This window comes from Trachemys scripta, chromosome 10, assembly GCF_013100865.1.
Source record: "Trachemys scripta elegans isolate TJP31775 chromosome 10, CAS_Tse_1.0, whole genome shotgun sequence".
In the NCBI taxonomy this organism is placed as follows: Eukaryota; Metazoa; Chordata; order Testudines; family Emydidae; genus Trachemys; species Trachemys scripta.
Window position 1 is genome coordinate 85,312,410 of NC_048307.1, and position 17,786 is coordinate 85,330,195.

The following is a 17,786-nucleotide window of genomic DNA, read 5'->3' on the forward strand; positions in this document are numbered from 1 at the left end:
ACGATGCATTCCCTGTCTAAATCCAGACTGGATGTCTCATTCAAAAAGATCTGCTGTAGCTAGATCATAAGCGATGGGCTCGATGCAGAAACCACTGGGTGAAATTCTCTGCCCTGTGCCAGAGGCTGGACTAGATAATTATAATAGACCCTTCTGGCCTTACAATCTGTGACTCCAGGAGTAACTGGGCTACAATATCATGAGTCCCACAGTGCGTGAAGGGAAGGAATTTAGTCTTTCCACAGTGCTTTGAGGATGACAATACAATTCTATGGAGTGGGACTGATACGTTTCCCAGTGTTTCTTGGCACGCTCATCTTCTTGGGGGCTGTAAATAACTTGTGCCCCTCTGCATTTTCAGAACCTCCAGGTGATCTGTTCTCAGCTAATTTCTCAGCCTCCCTGCTGGCTATTTTCCAGCCTTGCTATGCTCTCCAAGCCAGACATTTTTCTTCCCCATACACAGTGCTCAGGATTCTGGCACCAAAGGCTGAATCTGGATTTCTTGGTTCAGTGGGAGAAGGGCCAGGCCTGGGGCTACCTTTCTTGTTTTGTAGCCCAGCCTGGATGTTAATTACACACAGGCTAAAAATGTGTTCCTGGGGTTTGTTCATTTTAGAAAAACTAAAATCTTGGAAAGAAACAACCTAAATGTAAATGAGCTCTTCAATGGAATTGTACCCTGGGGGCTGAAGGTGCAGCGTATTGTGTGGTGAGGAGAGGGCTCTTTCTACTCTTCGGCCCTGGGGCTGGGGGTTCAGCACATGGCCTTTTCCCCACCTGTCTCCATTTTCTCATTTCTCAGCTACCCTCTCTCTCTCTCTCTCTCTCTCTCGCCTTCTGTGGTTCCCTTCTCCTCTAGATGTGCTTGAACACCATCGTGTTGCCCCGCTGCTGTGCCGTTTTTCCTCTGACAATGCCATGAGACGGAACATCTCCTTGGATGCCACTCTGGCCCACCACCTACATCAGTGTTCCTACCACCTGCGTCTCTTCAGGAGCTGGCTGATCTCAGGCCAGGATGACTTGGAGTGCCTCTACGGTACTGCATGCTGCAGCTGCCTCAAGCCCACTCTCTTGTAGCTGAGCGTGGGGTGATGTCTGCTTGAGAATGCAATGTCTGCTGCACTTTCTAAACCAGGGAAAGCATTTCCCTCTCTGCCTCTCTGAGAGCCTCGGGTTGGTGCTGCAGTGAGGCATGTGGGTGGTTGCATCAGGGCATTTTTGGAGCCTGAGGAAGGTACTTTCTATGTAGGGCTAATAACTTTCCTGTGTAGCTGTAACTTTGTGGTCTTCATCCTTGGCAATTGCGCAGTGCCTTCTTCCTCTAGTCAGAGTGGGTACTTGTGCTTCTTTTGTGGAGCGATGGCCAATGTGGATTGGGGTGCTTTCATCTGCTCCAGCAGCTTGATGGACTGCTGACATAACACTCTTTACCCCATGCCCAATCCCCAGAGAAGTGTAATCCTCACATCCCTTCAGTTTAATAAAGGAGCTGAGGTGGATGACTGTGTGTGGAGAAGGATGAAGAATCAGGCGCCATAGCATAAGAATGACCGAGCAGCCAGAAACCCCTGAAATTAACCTGTTGCTTCTTCGAGTAGTGCACCTATGGGTGCTCAGTGTCAGGTTGTGCATGCGCCTGTGCACTCTGGATTGGAGACTTTGTCAGCTGTGTCTGCGAGTTTGTGCCAGTGCCCTAGGCACCCTCATGCTCCAGTACGAGGGCATACAGGGAGGGGTGGACCCTCTGCCACTCCCGGTTCCTTCTCAGTCACTTGCAGTTTGAAACAAAGCATCACGGTGTCTGCTATCTGGCCTCAAGGCTGGCTACTCCTCTTGTGAAAATTTTCTTTTTCTTAGTATTCTTTTCTTTATTTTTGTTTAGCACAATTTGTTCTTTTTAATAGGTTCCCCTCCCTTCCTCTTTTTTGCCCAATTCAGGCCTTTGATCCATGGCCTCAAGTATGGGTTAAGCCCAGGCCCCTGGGCTTCAAACCCTGTCAGACCTGCCATAGAGCTTTCTCCCACAACAATGGATATTTAAGCTGCCTCGGGGAGTCTCACGTCCCTTCCAAATGTCAGATCTCCTCAGGGTTTAAGAGTAGATCTAAGAAATTGAGAGAACAGGTTCAAACTCCTGTTAATGGAGCATTTGCTGAGACCCACAGGATCGGAGTCCTCCCCCTACATGTCAGATCCTCAGAGTTCCGGTGACAGTCTCTTCTGTGACAGTAACCAAAGACCTGGGGGGCCCTTTGGAACCATCTAAACCATTGAAGAAGAGAAGGCCCCCTTTCCCAGAATAGGAGAAGAGAAAGGGAAAGTCAACCTCTCAATCTGGGTCTCAAGAGATGATGTCCCATAACGGGTACTTCTGAGGCTCCCATCCCCTTCGGAACTGAGACCACACCACTAAGGTGGCTAAGGTGACTATGCTGCATACCAAGAAACCGTCTGGTAAATTACCTGAAGTGGTACTTACATTGCCACTGGACTCTGTGCCTCCGAGATGTAAGCATTCCAGAGCTAAGCCAAAATCATTGTTTGTACTGCCTCTAGCAACCAGACATAAAGGATGTGTCAATCGTACTTTGGTACCATCTCGGTACCACCAGATATTCTGACTCCCAGTGTTTCCTATCTGGGGTCCCCGGTACCATCCAATCTTTTGATCCATGAGGACCTTTGGATCCTGGAGTAGCCTGAATCACCTCTGCTGAGGGGTACTGAAAGACACTCTCCACTGGTGTATGGCCTCATCTGCTGTAGTCTACGTTTCCTCCGCTACTGTCTTCAACCATGTCTCATCCTCCAGTGCCATCACAGCCTCCAGTCCTTCTTTGCGGGTACACAGACTCACTTCTCTCCGTTACTGACTCTACACTGTCTGGTACCTTCATATCAACCACTTCCAGTATTGATGCAATTACAGCCCCCTTTTGGGCCCTGATACTGACTTGACCACCGGTACCGACACTATTTGCCCCTCCAATTGACACAGAAGAGGACACATCCAAATTTGAAGTGTCATAAAGGGTTCCTCTTTTCAACCTCCTTCACTCCGAGTACCTCCTGATGATGAAATTCCTATCCAGGCAATACCTCTGGCAAGGACAACAGTGGGGTCCTGTCCCTTACAGCCACCACAGTGGGCTTATTGGAGCATTGGAGCCCCTTATGGTGACCAGTTCTACAGGGTCCCACCTCTTAGGAGTGCACGTCAAGAGCAGCAGCTGCCACCCTTGGGTCCTTCCACAAAGCAGGATCTTACAGGGAAGCAAGAGCAACCTGTGGAAGAAGAAACGTTGCCTTCCCACATGTCCTCCTGCTCCCCAGACAAGGCTCATGCCTCCCTCATTGTCTTATGCTGTCAGTTTCAAGAATTTCAGGATCTTATGAAACATATAGTGGAGACTCTACATATTCCATTGGTGGAGATACAGGAACCTCAAATACTACTTGATGGACATCCTTCACACACTTCCTTGGGGCAAAATTGCCTTTCCCATTAATGATGCTCCTTTGGCCACTGCACGTTCTGTGTGGCAAATCCCAGCTACTATACTGCCTACATAATAGCAGACAGACAAAAAGTGCTACCTCTCTCCCAAAGGATCAGAATATTTCATTTCCCATCCTACACTCAACTCCCTGGTTGTGGCGGCAGTCAACAAATGGAACAGACAACATCTGTTCCATTCTACATCGTCTGATGAAGAACAAAAAAAAATACCTTCTGGGTATGAAAAAGCTACTCTTCAGCCATGCTCCAGTTCAGAGCAGCCAGTTACCAAGCCCTGATCCCAAAACACAACTTCATGAACTCGTCCCAATTTTCATCCTTTTATTGACCACTTGTTACAGGATCAGAGGGAACAACTTCAAGCCCTCATAACAGCCTCACTAGAAGCCACTGACCCAACTGCTCATTCCCTGGCTACAGCAATAGTCACGTGCAGAGCTTCTTGGCTGCAGTCCTCTGGTCTGCGTTGGGAGGTACAAAATAGTGTCAAACCTTCCCTTTGAGGGACCCATGTTGTTCAGTGATGCCGTGGATGGGTCCATTCACTCTAAGGACTCTGGGCCATGCTACAGTATCTGGGTATCTATACACCTATGGCAAAGAGAAAGTACAATAGGTTGCCGGTGGCTCAGTGGTCAAAACCAGTCCACTGCCAGCCCACAAGAACTGCTGAGCCCCCCCAGAAGAAGCTCCGGTCCTCTGAGAGGACAGTCCTCTACTGTGATCTCCCAATTGGCAACAACCATTCTGACCTGGTGGTCTTGGGTCATGAACTCTCTCTCCTGCTCTGGATTTTACACTGCATGTAGCCCCCCTCCTCCCCGAGGCTGTGGGGACCATCTCCCCCATTTCCTTCCTTTTTCCCTTTGTGGACGATTAGCTCCTGAAAGGTCAGTCACTCCTTGAAGCACAGACTGCAACCAGCAAGGCCCTATCTCTGTTTCAGTCACTGGTCCTCCACTTCACACTCACACACACCCCATGAATAGACTTTGTGGGAGCTACTCTGGATTCTTCCACTGCCAGAACATACTTGCCCAGGGACAGATTCGATACTTGTCTTGACCACACAATAGAGCCAGCAAACCACGTCAAAAGCTTGTCTACAGTGTCTGGGCCACATGGCAGCCTGTACATTTGTGATACCCTTGGTAAGACTATGCTCCTGGTGTCTTCAGGCCTGGCTCAGAACCATTTACATCCACAACGAACACCGCTTATCCAAGCCAGGGCCCGTACCCTGGAGGGATCGCTAGTCTCTAAATTGGTGGAAGGATCTGCAGAACGTGTGCACCGGGTTTAAATTCTTACAGCCCTCTCCACAAGAATCATCACTACAGATGCCTCTCTGATAGGAGGGGGTGCATGCTTTCAACACCCTCACAGCCAGGACAAGTGGTCCCCTCGAGGCAATCCTCCATATTGATGTATTAGAACTGAGTGGTTGATTATGTTCACCAGCACCTCCTTCCACGCATCGGGGGGCCTGTCAATCAGCATGCTTCTCTGTGGACCAGCACTAATGTATTATATTGATCGGCAAGGAGGAGCAAGATCCTGGTCTTATGCGCCGAATCCATAAAACTGTGAATCTGGTGCATATCAATGGTTTATCTACCAGGACTACTGAATGCAGTAGACCTTTCAGCATTGAACACGAATGGAAACTGAACAATGAGGTATTCCAAGAGATCTCTCTTACCTGGGGCCATCCACAGACAGAGCTCCTTGCAGCTCCATCCAATGCAAAGTGCAGGCAGTTCTGCTTGAGGGAAGGGCACAGCCACAACCCAATGGGAGATGCCCTAATTATTCGCTGGCCTCACGCACTGCTGTGTGATTATCTTCTTGACTCCCCTACTGCTCAAGGGTCTGAACAAATCAAAACAAGCCATTTTCATAGCGCAGAGAGGTGTGGTTCTCAGAGCTTGTTTCAATACGTCTGACTGCATCTCCACCTTCCTCTGACAGTGAATCTTCTCGCCCAAGAGTTGGGCTCACCCCCTGAACCTCCCAGCACTTCACCTCCAGGAGGGGCTACCAGATGGCTCTCTGGTAGAGAATGATTTTGCTCCCCAGAGGTACAAACAGTGCTGCTTCACGGCAAAAAACCTACAGTGAGAAAAACTTACCTGCAGAAGTGGAAATGCTTCTAGAATTGGTGCAGTAACCAGTCTGTATTTCCTCTTGACTCTCATCTAACACACGTTCTCAATTACCTCTTCAATTTAAAAACCTACAGGATTATCTCTGAGTTCAATTAGCGTTCACCTAGCTGCTGTTGCAGCCTTTCGCTCCCACACTGAGGGACTTTCAATCTTCACCCACAACCATGATGAGGTTTCTCAAAGGGCTCTTCAACCTCTTCCCTCCAGTTAAAGAACCAACTCCACCATGGGACCTCAACCTAGTCCTCAGTGCACTGAGGAAATCCCCATTTGAACCTATGGTAAACTGTTCCCTCTTCCATCCTCTTAAAACCTCATTGCTTCTAGCCATCCCCTTGGCCAGGAGGGTAGGGGAGTGTGGAGCCTTGATGGCTGACTTGTTGTGCACTGTGTTGAGTTGTGCCAAGGTGACACTATGTCCATATCCTCGCTTCCTTCCTAAGAGATCCTCAGAATTCCATGTCAACCGGTGATTTTATTCCAAGCCTTTGTACACTGGGTGTAAGAAAAGGTCTTGCCTTTTCCAAGATAGGACTGGGTCTTGAGCAGGGCTATACTGAGACTTCTGATCTCAATTGCAGAATGCATGAAAGGACGGGTGATTTTTCACTCAGATTGTCCAAATGGGTTGCAGGATGCATCTTAACCTGCAACGAAGGTTAAGCGGTTTGCTCTCCTTCGAGAGTTATGGCTCACTACAGCAGGGCTCAATCTATCTCTGTTGCCCTGCTGAGAAACCTACCTATCCCAGCAGAGCAGCCACCTGGTCTTTGATACACATGTTCTTCCAGCACTCTGCTCTTGTCACTGTTCTCATAGCTGATGCGGCTTTCGGTGACCCTGTTTTATAATCTTGACTGAATCCACCTCCTCAGCACCCTCCTCCGTGTTAGAGGTGCTGCTCATGAGTACCCTTAGGGACTCTACTTGAAGGAGAGGTTACTTACCTTGTACAGTAACTGGAGTGCTTCAAGATGTGGGTCCCTATTTGCTGCTCCATTATCCATCTGCCTCGATATCTCTTGGTGAACTTTTGCCATTGAAAAGGAACTGGAGTGGCAGCAAATTTGCCCCTCCCTATATGCCCTCGTACTAGAGCACGAGGGTGTCTAAGGCATAGGCGCGGACCCACGGACACAGCTAACCAAAAAAAAATATCTCTGATCCAGAGTGCACAGGTGTGCACGCATCCTGGCATAGAGCACCCGCAGAGAAAGACATCTCGAAGAACTCCAGTTACTGTACAAGGTAAGTAACCTCTCCTTTGGAAATGCATGGAAAGTGATATGCTTGAAGGAGGTGCGCTGCTTTCCAGATTAATGTAGACTGGAGAGCTGCTTGTGTATCTGCATTGCATGGCAAATGTTTCATTTATGGGAATTGGTCCGGGAGTGGGCAGGGAATTTCAGCATCAGATTTAAATGGTGTGATAGCTTCCTGTTCCTCTGGGTGTTTCTCCTCTTCAAGAGTGTGGCAATCTTGTGGGTAGTGCCTCTGGCTGGTTTAAAGTGGGTAGGAGGGGGTATCCTTTTGTGTGCAAGGAAATTATCTAACTGGTGCTGGCCAGCCCAGATATTCTTACACCATAAAACCTGCTGGTGCATGTGGTTTGCTGAACTGTGTGTGTTGTGTAGCATCGATCGGCTTTTCCTTTCTGAATTGAAGGAGGAAGGGGACAGGTGCAGAAGGGTTGGCCCTTTCACACTGTGAAGAAACAGACCCCAGGTTCTGCAGATGCGGAAGTAGGGGAATTTCTGCCAAACAATCTGTTTTTTCTCAATGTGGTCCTTGTCGTCCATCAAGCAATGAGGAGATGGCTGTTGCTGTGCAGATGTGATTAGAATTATCCTTGGTCTCCTAGCAACAAAGACTAAAAAGAGGCAAGATCACTTCAAGGGAAACGGGGGTTGGACAAACCAGGCTGCTCTGAAACCAGAGCAGAGAGCTGTCTCTGCTGGAGATCTTGCCGATCTCTTTCCTGTGTCTACTAGAGCTCAAACGAGAACCCAAGCTTTGTCCCCGATATCCCAACCATTGTAGCTAGATGTTTTAAGGGGTCATTGAGCATGTTTATAGTTAAAGCACAAGAAAGGTATGTGTCTAACACTAAGGAAATTAAAAACCAAAATAATTCAGTGTTATAGTTTTGAGTTGTTGTAAAGAGAGAGCTAGTGATTTAAAACCCACTTAATTAGAACATTATAGTTAGAGACAAGAAGAAAAAAAATTGACAGGAGAAATCAGAAGATTGCAGTCCAAAAACTGAAGTATCCAAATCTTGGCTAAAAACTTACTTTTTAACAAAATAAAATATTGGCATAGGTGGAACAGAGTTTCTTATGGAAGTTGTGACAGAGATAATGCCTTCAGTGACTTAAAAACTTCTGCTCTCAAATGTCATGATAGTCATCTGCATGAGTTCTCATTAACGATTCCAATATAAAAAACAAGTTTGAAATTTTTACAGTAGGTTGTGTCTGATTTGAATGGTCAAAGCAAATGTTAGAACAAGGTTCAAAAAGTGAAAATATATGACTCTTTTAAAGACAGTTCTGAACTGTCCTCCAATTAACTTCAAACTTAAATCATTGGAGAAAGATGACACAGGAGAAACTTTATGCAGAAAGGAGTTGTTCTTCAAGGGCTTTTGCATGTTTCCAGGCCTGGCCACAAACCGAGATTAAGCTCACTGAGTGTTAGCCACTCAAACAGCTTGATTTGATAAATGTCTATCAGGGATGGTCTAGACAGTATTTGGTCCTGCCATGCGGGCAGGGGACTGGACTCTATGACCTCTCGAGGTCCCTTCCAGTCCTAGAATCTATGAATCTATTTATATTTCAGAAGCCAGTTTAGTTAAATTGGTGCAATGGCGATGATGCCCTGGCACCTCACACCTTCTGGAAAATCATCTCCATCAGTATTACCCAAGAACGGTGGCACTGGGAACACAACACTGCTACCCCTCAGGGAAGTTCAATCTTTAGTACTTCTGGATGGATATAAGGCCCTCTCTTACATTTGATATGGCCTCACATACAGCATTCCCTGTCCTCTTTGAAACCTGGAGATGGAAGGTATAGAGCCCAAAATCTGTAACATTTTAATTTTGTTCCGGTTTCTGAGTGTTTGTAGGGCACTTTCTTCACCTTTTCCAGCCTTTCTTTGCAGCTCTGAAAGCTAGAAACTTTTTTAAAGTTTTAAAGCTGGAATTCTTCTGCAGTCTCTCGATCATACGAGATGGGACATTAAGGAAAACACCATCCATCACGAGACTCTGATGTGTTTGAGGCTCAGCTATATTTCTCAGGCTTTACCATCCATGGCTTAGTTGAAGACTGAGGGGTTTCCATTTAAAGGACATGGACATTTTAGTGCCAAAATGAATAAGGTATGAGAGAAACTGAAGAACACCCGGGCTACAGTGCTCTCTGCGTTTATCTCCGCCTACTACCACCAGGGAGAAGGCTCACCGGCTTTGCTGTCAGCTACCACAGACAGTTACCGCATCATCTCTACTTGTGGTCTGGAGGGGCGTGGGGACGAGGTCCTTGCTGCCCATCATTGCAGAATCAGAGTGCCCTCCATGTGCACCTAATAACAACAGTGAAGGCCTTTTTGGACTTCATGGAATCTCTAGCTTTTTCCCTTTTGTCACGGAGTGTGGGGAAGGACAAGGCCCTACACCCCCAGCTTCCTGCGATTCACCATAACTCTCAGCCAGCCAGTAAAACAGAAGGTTTATTTAGACGACAGGAACATAGTCCAAGACAGGTCTTGCAGGTACAGACAACAAGACCCCCCCAGTTAGGTCTATCTGGGGGAAGAGGGGAAGGGAGGCCAGAGCCCATCTGGGCTCCTCTCCATTTCCCCAGCCAGCTGCAAACTGCAACTCCTTCCAGCCTTCTTACTCAGCCTCCCCCCAGCTCCTCCCCCAGTCTTTGTCCATTTCCCGGGCAGAGGTGTCACCTGGCCTCCAACCCCCTTCCTGGGTTCTCATGTTACATGCTCAGGTATCCCCCCTCAGGGACAGTTTCCCATCCCCCATGCAGACAGCCCCAGCAAAACTCCCCTGCAACCTTCCCAGGCCAATACTCCCCACTCAGTATTCAAAGAACACATTAAGAACAAAAAGAACAGGAGTACTTGTGGCACCTTAGAGACTAACAAATTTATTAGAGCATAAGCTTTCGTGGACTACAGCCCACTTCTTCGGATGCATATAGAATGGAACATGCTCTAATAAATTTGTTAGTCTCTATGGTGCCACAAGTACTCCTGTTCTTTTTGCGGATACAGACTAACACGGCTGCTACTCTGAAACCTGACATTAAGAACAGTCTCACTTCATCACACCTTTTCAGGATGAATTCTGCTTAGGGGACGTTTTATATGTTTAAGGCTCATTTTTGGAAGGGATGTGGCATTTGGGTAGACAGAGATGTCTGATGGGTAAAGAGCAATGGGATGCCATATGCAACCAGATGTTTCAAAAACCTTATCCCAGCAGGGTGTAGAACTTGCTCAACCAGGGCTACTGCTGTCTCTGTGGCCTGATTCAGGCATTTCTGTATTGCTGAGAACTGTAGAGTAATTACTTGGCATTCACTCCACATATTCACCAAGTACTATTGTCCCGCTCTGATTCTGGGCTTGAGAGAGTGGTGCTACAATCTTTATTTAATGGAGAATTCCTCAGCCCACCTTCCACCTGGTCTGGACAGCTCACGAATCTCCACAGAGTGGGAATGCTTAAAGGCCCTTGGAGGGGTTACTTAACTTCTCTGTCCCTTCCTTCCCCACTCCTGTGATTCCTTAATACATCTGTCATTTCATCCACCAGTGAAATGCAGCTATTTCTGACATGCAGAATGACAGTCCAGCCTGCCTGTGGCTTAATGGTGCTCAGCAAAGTACACAACAATGTATGACCAAAATGGAAGATACAGTATCCATGTGAAACCAGAGGGGGTATAGTCATAGCTCGGATATAATTACTCTAGTTGTAATATGGCCAAGGGGTGAACAGTGAGCACCTCAAATTTATTTTTCAGCTAGCAGCACTGCGCTCTTTGCCACTGCTCTGGGACATAGGTGCAGTAAGAGTGCTCCATACTGAGTCCCCTCCCCCCACTCTCTGCAGTACATGCACTTTTCTTGGAGTTCTGTAACCGAAATAGTTAAATCAGAACTGAGTCTGCTCAACATCTGAGGTCTATTGAGATTGTCCCTAGATCTGTTATTTACAAACCCATGTTGCTTAGTGTTTTACATAATCCTCTAGCTTTTTACAGGTTTTTCTCTTAATATTTATTGTATATTTAAACAAATAATAAAATTTCAGCAGCAGCTAGAGTTCCCTCTTCCCGTCACTGCACAAAAATTTGGGAGCTGTGTCCACAACATCCTTTTTGTCTAGTGATGATTAACTGGGTTTGGGATTCAGACCAGCTGCTATCATGAAAACTTCATTAAGAGTTTTAGCAGTCATATGCAGCATACGTGCGGCTCCTTGGCTGAGGTTGGCTTTGGGGCATTGTCCACCCATCCCTGTGTGATGGCACTTGGTGCCAAACCAGCCTGAAATAGCAATGAATGAAAAGTGTACCTCTGATGGTTGCTTGGTGGTCTCTTTGTGTGCAGTTGGGTTTTTAGTGCACAAGTATCAGAAAACTACCACCAAAATCCTGCCTTAAAACTCTCCTCTACACAATGCCTACAAAAACCTCAACAATGGCCAGGCAGCAGTGGGAAGCTGACAAGTACCCTCTCATGGTCACTGTGTCCTCTGCCATCTGTTGTCTCTCACTTCTGACTTAGATTATAGCTCAGGGGCAGGGCCCATCTCTGTTATGCATGTATCTGTAAAGAGGTTAGCACTGTGGGGCCCTGATTCTTGATTGGGGCTCTAGATGCTCCTGCCTGCAAATAATAATTAGTATCTTTAGTAATACTTAGCCCTTATTTCTGCCTATGTCTCTATCTATCTTGGCTCCTCTGTGGTGCCTATCTCCCTGGCATTGAATTTCCCTCTTGGTAGTTTCAAGTGGGGTGGGAGTGGCCATAAACCATGGGGACCCCTCTTTCCCTGCAGTCTGCAATGAGAGCCATTGGTTGGGGACAGTGTATGGAGTAGCTAGGACCTTGCACTATTGTATCCATGTAAAGGCCCCAAATAATCTTCTCTTTGTTAAGCTAACTAGATAATGACAGGAGACAAAGAAGGCTAAGATAACTTAAGGGGTAACTTGATCACAGTCTGTAAGTACCTACGTGGGGTCAGATATTTGGTAGTGGGCTCTTGAGTCTAGCAGAGACAGGTATAACAAGATCCAGTGGCTGGAAGTGGAAGCTAGACAAATTCAGACTGGAAATAAGGAGTGAATTTTTTAAGGTGAGAGTAATTAACCCAGGGATGGGCAAACTTTCTGGCCAGAGGGCCACATCGGGGTTGCAAAACTGAATGGAGGGACAAGTAGGGAAGGCTGTGCCTCCCTAAACTGCCTGCACCCGCTTCCTGCCCCCTCCCACTTCCTGCCCCCTAACTGTCCCCCTCAGAACTCCTGACCCATCCAATCACCCTTGCTCCTTGTCCCCTCACCGCCCCCTCCCAACACCCCCCCCCCCAACCACATACCCCGGGACCCCACTCCCTATCCAACCCACCAGCTCTCTGTCCCCTGAATGCCCCCGGGACCCCCTCCCCCATATCCAAGCCACACACACACACACACACACACACACACACCCGCCCCCCGGCTCCCAATCCCCTGCCCCTTTACCATGCCGCTCAGAGAGGCAGAAGTGGCTTACTGGAAAGCCTGAGAGGTGCGTGGGCTCAAGCCATGCTGCCCATGCAGTGGCGTGGTTGCAGGGGAGGGGGAACAGCAGGGGAGGGGCCAGGGGTACCCTCCCCGGCCGGGAGCTCAAGGGCTGGGCAGGACGGTCCCGCAGCCGGATGTGGCCCGCGGGCTGTAGTTTGCCCATCTCTGAATTAACCACTGGAACAATTTCCCAATGGTTGTGGTGGACTCTCCATCACTGACAATGTTTAAATCAAGACTGCGTGGTTTTCTAAAAGATGTGCTCTAGGGATTACTTGGGGGCAGTTCTCTGGCCTGTGCTATGCAGAAGGTCAGACTAGATGGCCACAATTGTTCCTTCTGGCTTTGGGATCTATGAGTACTCCTGCCCTCTGTTTTCATCTGCTGCTGCTATGCATGGAATACCCACCCTGAGCTGGCCTGCAAGGCCTGCCCTCCTCATTCAATCCCTTTTCACAATCCACTTCTGCCATAATGCCTATGAGAAACTATCAAATGGAGACATCTGCTTCCTCGACCCTCCCGTGAAAAGCCCTTGCTCATTCCACTAGACCTTGCTTGGAAGCAATGTAATGGGAGGCATCCTCTCCTCTTGTGGCTGTTGTGTTACCCCTCTCATGTCTTGTCTAAAATTTGTTTGTAAGTTCCTTGGCATGGAGAAATCTCTCCTCTCTGTTTTGGGAGCTGTCTGGGAAGCCTTTGGGCACTGTTAGACACTGTGGCTGGGTGTGCACCTGCGGCAGGGTTGTAGAGTGCAGCTCTGCTGCTCTGTCCTCTTGAAAGGTTGCAGGGTGAGAGTGCACCGCTCCGTGGTATCGCCATGTGATGTGCTCCTGCCAGCCTGCAAGATGATTCTGCATGCACAGATACTTGTTCTCCTTAGTGGTGCTCTGCAGAGATGGGTTAGATGACCTGACCACACCAAAACAGGAATGGGCCATTGCAGCACAGAGCTGTTGGAATTGTAACTATACCAAGCAGCCTCCATGTAAGACTCCCTGAAGTCTCTCAGTAGATACATGGCGTGGAGCTGTGGGAATCCTTTTATTAGGTCTGGAAATGTGTTTCTGAGCACTTGCGCAGGACTGGGAATAGCTTTCCACTGCTTTCAGGGTTTTAGCAGCTCCATGGCTGACATTTTTCATCAGTGAGGACAAATTGCAGAGTCCCTTTAGGATCAGAGGGGCCAGGTGTTGGTGGAGGCAGGAACTTTCCAAGGCAGCTTGGAGGAGCCAGGGGTGAATGGGCAGCATTGAAGTGGGGGATGGGAACCTGGGACAGCCTGGAAAGAGGGTGACGGGATCATAGAGGCAGGAGTGCCTGAAACAGCTTCCCGCATTCTGCCTTGATCTCTTCCCGTCAGCCTCCGTCCTGCTGCTAGCAGTTCTGCGCTGGCTCAGAGCTCATACAGGGGGTCTAAGGAGAGTCGAGAAGAGAGGCAGCATTGCTGCCCTTTGCCTTAGTGTTACAGTGGCTCTGGGGCAGAAATGTCACATGGGGACTCCTGCATCCCTGCTGGGTGTGAGATCTGAGCAAGGGCAGACCAGTGAGTGAGTGCCTTGTGAAATGCCTGGCCCTGGTAGCATTGGATTTGGTGGCTACTGGAAGTGAGTGCATAGGAGTTTGAGAGCGGTGCCAGGGAGGAACTGGGCTCTAGTGCCAACCGCCTTTTGTGTGTGGTAAACCCTGCCAGGCCTGTGTGGGGAAAGAGGGGGCATGGCAGGTTTCTGTGGGATGGGCTGCTGCTTGCCTTCAGCTTGGAGTTCACCGTTTCTTTAGTTAAATGGTTACATGGTTGCGGGGCACATTTTAGGACCAAGAAAAAGTCTTGTCACAAACTTAAGGCACCAGAAATGGGAGCCATTTTCCCATTAAGGTTTTGCTGACTTTCTCCAGAGGGGCTGCTACGAGCTGTTGGGCACATAATGAATTCTTCCACAATAACCAAACAAATGCCAGTAATTTAGTAAAAGGGCCATAAACTGGGGAGCAGAGAGGTGATGTGTGCTCCTCCCTCTGGCTGTGCATGCCTGTGCTTGTGCTCTCAGACTTGTTTTTGCTTAATGACAATTTTCCTGGCCTAGATGAGGTGAATTTGGGTCTGGGGTTCATAGTGGGCCCACCTTGTCTGGTTTGGGAGACTGCTTCCCTCTCCCCCACTCAGTGGTGAATGATCCTGCATGCGACCAGGTAACTGTCTGCTGTATTTATTTTCTGCCTGGGTTTCTTGCAGGTTTTGAAGGCTGCTCCATGGTTCCCACCATTTACCCACTGGAGACCCTGCACAACTCCCTCTCTTTGCGACAGGTCAATGAGTTCCTGACGTCTGTGTGCAGGTGTCACAGCAACTCTCACTCTCGAGCATCCACAGGTACTGGTGGGGGTGTGTGTGTGAGGCTGGCAGGCCCTGAGACCCTGAGAAAAGAAGGCCAACAGGAGCAGTGGCAGATCCATTGCGGGGGCAGTGGGCCTGGCCAGGACACTGAAGCCCTGTTTATCTTCTGTTCTCCTTGTAGAGGCAGATTGAAAAGGGTAAGGCTAGTAACAAATGCCAGTTAGAGTAATAGCTCCAGAGCCTGCTGGTCCCGTGAGGTGAGTCATGGGTGGCCCTGCATGGTTATGTGAGACATAAGAGGCAATCAATCAAAAGTAGCTTCTAACTGCAGGAGGAGGGAGTCTGTATCTGTCAGCCAAACCATTTGAAAGCATTATCAGAATAGTTACTTTCAGCATAGTAAGTGTATCAGTTCATCCATAATGGTGCTGGGAAGGATGGTGGGGGCACTGCAGGTTGCTTGTAGATCTGCAGAGGGCCTAGATTCTGTTGTGGCTGGAGCAGCAGCCTGGTATTTTCCACTCTGGGGTGTTAATCCATGTGGTTGATGGAATTTGTGTGGCCTCATGTGGATGTTCTGTCTCTTCAAGCTCTCTTTGATTCCGTGATTGGAAGCCAGACACCCGGTGACCCCTTCATGCCACAGAGAATTCTCTCGTCCTCGTCTCTACCACTGCGCCAGCGCTCGGACAAACCGCCGTGGTGTGAGTATTTCCTTTCTCTTATGGAGGGATTGATTTGTGGTAGCTGGGCTAAATGGTGGTTGCGGCGGATGCCAAGATAATTGGCTTGGAGGGTTTGCAGGTGGGAGACTAATTGCTTAGGGGACTTCCAGGTGTAGACCTGGGAGAAATGGGATATAATTGAATACAAAGAAAACATGTAGCCTGTCTACTATATTGGAAAAAGCTTCCTGAAGGAGAAAGATATCCATCTACCAAACGGTCCTGCAAGGGAAGAGGTGGAAGCTCTATCATGACACATTAACAACTCGAATGGACAGAGTCTCCCCAAGGATGCTATTGAGGCCACCCCCGAACTGTCCCCTGAGTGTGGGGATGGCCTAGATGGCACCTAAGAGGGGTTTCCCTCTCCAGTGTGTCTGATTCTCCCTGACAAATAGCAATGTCTCTGATCCAAGCATACCTTTTCTTGTTCAGATTCTCCCCCAGAGCTCTAGGCCATGCTGTTTCCTTCTTTACTATTTCAGTTGTAGGCTTTTCTCTGTCACTCATCACAGCCACAGCTGAGCTTCACAATCCCTTTGCAGCAGATGGGTGGTATTGACCCTCTTGAGGCCCCAGAGAGGGGATGGGATTCGCCCCAGGATACAGAGCAACCCAGTGACGGAACTAGGAACAGGAATCCAGTGCTTTCACTGCACCTCATTCACCCATTCCTTCTAAGGGTGGCTGAGTCCAGGACGCTCCCTCCACTCCTGTTGTATGGGGAAATGAGGGGCAGCACTTCGCACAGTGACTGTGATTGCATTTGAAAATAAGGTTCATCTCATCTCTAGGACCTTTGGTCAAAAGTACATCCGGCATTTCTGTCCTTGCTGGGGGTGGGAGTCTCCTCTCCCTCATGCTCCTTGGAGCTCACAGCAGGAGGGCAGGGCTAGGACCTTCTTCCGAAAAGTTACACCTCCAAGGTTCATGCCTTTGTTCTGCTCCTGGTCAGATCTAACCCGGAATTCTCCTCAAAATCTGGTGTGATGAGCAAATAGACCTCTCTCCTTTGGGCAAGGTACTGGCTTTATTTTATTGGCTTTGTTGTCATGAAGCTGGGACTTTTTCCCTTCTGTACTTGCTAGCAACTCAGTATAGAGTCAAAGACTGAGGCGAGCAGGCGTAGTGCCCCTGCTTTACCTACAGCTCTTGACAGTCGTAAACCCCAGGCCACTGGACAAAGCAGGAAGGCTCTGTGTGCCAAAAAGGTGAGGCTGAGGGAGGCCACGGAGGTGAGTAGGTGGGGTTCTCACCCTGGCAGATTGCACAGCTGCCATGCTGCCCCTTCTTGTGGCACTCTCAGGACTCCCAGATCTAAAAAACTCTCCCAGGTGACTCCTCCCTCCTCTGACACATCTACTGACCTATCCGGGGCAGGCAGGTGTGAACCCTTGCAATCTGGATCCTGGAGTCTGGTCCTGCCAACCTAGCATAAGATTTGGGTTCTCAAGGTTTCAGGTGCTATCAGGTTTTTATTTTCTCTGAGCTTAGCAGCCTAGCTACTTCAGGAGATGCTGATGAAAAATTAGTATTCAAGTGGCACTGCATATTCCCACTTACGGATATTGCATCACCTGTTGGCACCTAATGGTAGAACCTTCTCTAAGCAATGCTCATTAGAGCACACATGCCCCCTTAGACCCTTCCTCTGAGTGGCTATGTAAGGGAACAGCTGCTGTGCCAGATGGAGTTGAACCACTTCAGTCCCTTGTTAGTTTACAGTTTAGTTTTTAGTATAAAGTAGTTTAAGTACGGTATAGTTATGACTAGGGCTGTCAAGCAATTAAAAAAATGAATCGTGATTAATTGCGTGATTAATCGCACTGTTAAACAATAATAGAATATAAATTATTTAAATATTTTTGGATGTTTTCTACATTTTCAAATATATTGATTTCAATTACAACTCAATACAAAGTGTACAGTGCTCACTTTATATTTTTTATTATAAATATTTCATAGAATCATAGAATATCAGGTGGGAAGGGACCTCAGGAGGTCATCTAGTCCAACCCCCTGCTCAAAGCAGGACCAATCCCCAACTAAATCATCCTAGCCAGGGCTTTGTCAAGTCTGACCTTAAAAATCTCTAAGGAAGGAGATTCCACCACCTCCGTAGGTAACCCATTCCAGTGCTTCACCACTCTCCCAGTGAAAAAGTTTTTCCTAATATCCAACCTAAACCTCCCCCACTGCAACTTGAGA

The 17,786-nt window shown here is 48.2% G+C and overlaps 1 protein-coding gene across 7 annotated transcripts in view; it reads left to right on the forward strand.

Moving 5' to 3' along the window:
* Nucleotides 1-17,786, forward strand: part of PPIP5K1 (diphosphoinositol pentakisphosphate kinase 1) — a 124,680-nt gene that overhangs the window by 95,794 nt on the left and 11,100 nt on the right. For 4 of the 7 annotated variants that reach the window (XM_034783115.1, XM_034783117.1, XM_034783116.1 and 1 more), the window contains 2 exons: nucleotides 14,752-14,889; nucleotides 15,444-15,557. In XM_034783115.1, coding sequence (XP_034639006.1) covers nucleotides 14,752-14,889; nucleotides 15,444-15,557 — 252 coding nt within the window. Of the gene's footprint in view, nucleotides 1-862; nucleotides 1,043-14,751; nucleotides 14,890-15,443; nucleotides 15,558-17,786 lie in introns of all 7 variants that reach the window. The other 3 variants (XM_034783112.1, XM_034783114.1, XM_034783113.1) reach the window with 1 other exon arrangement.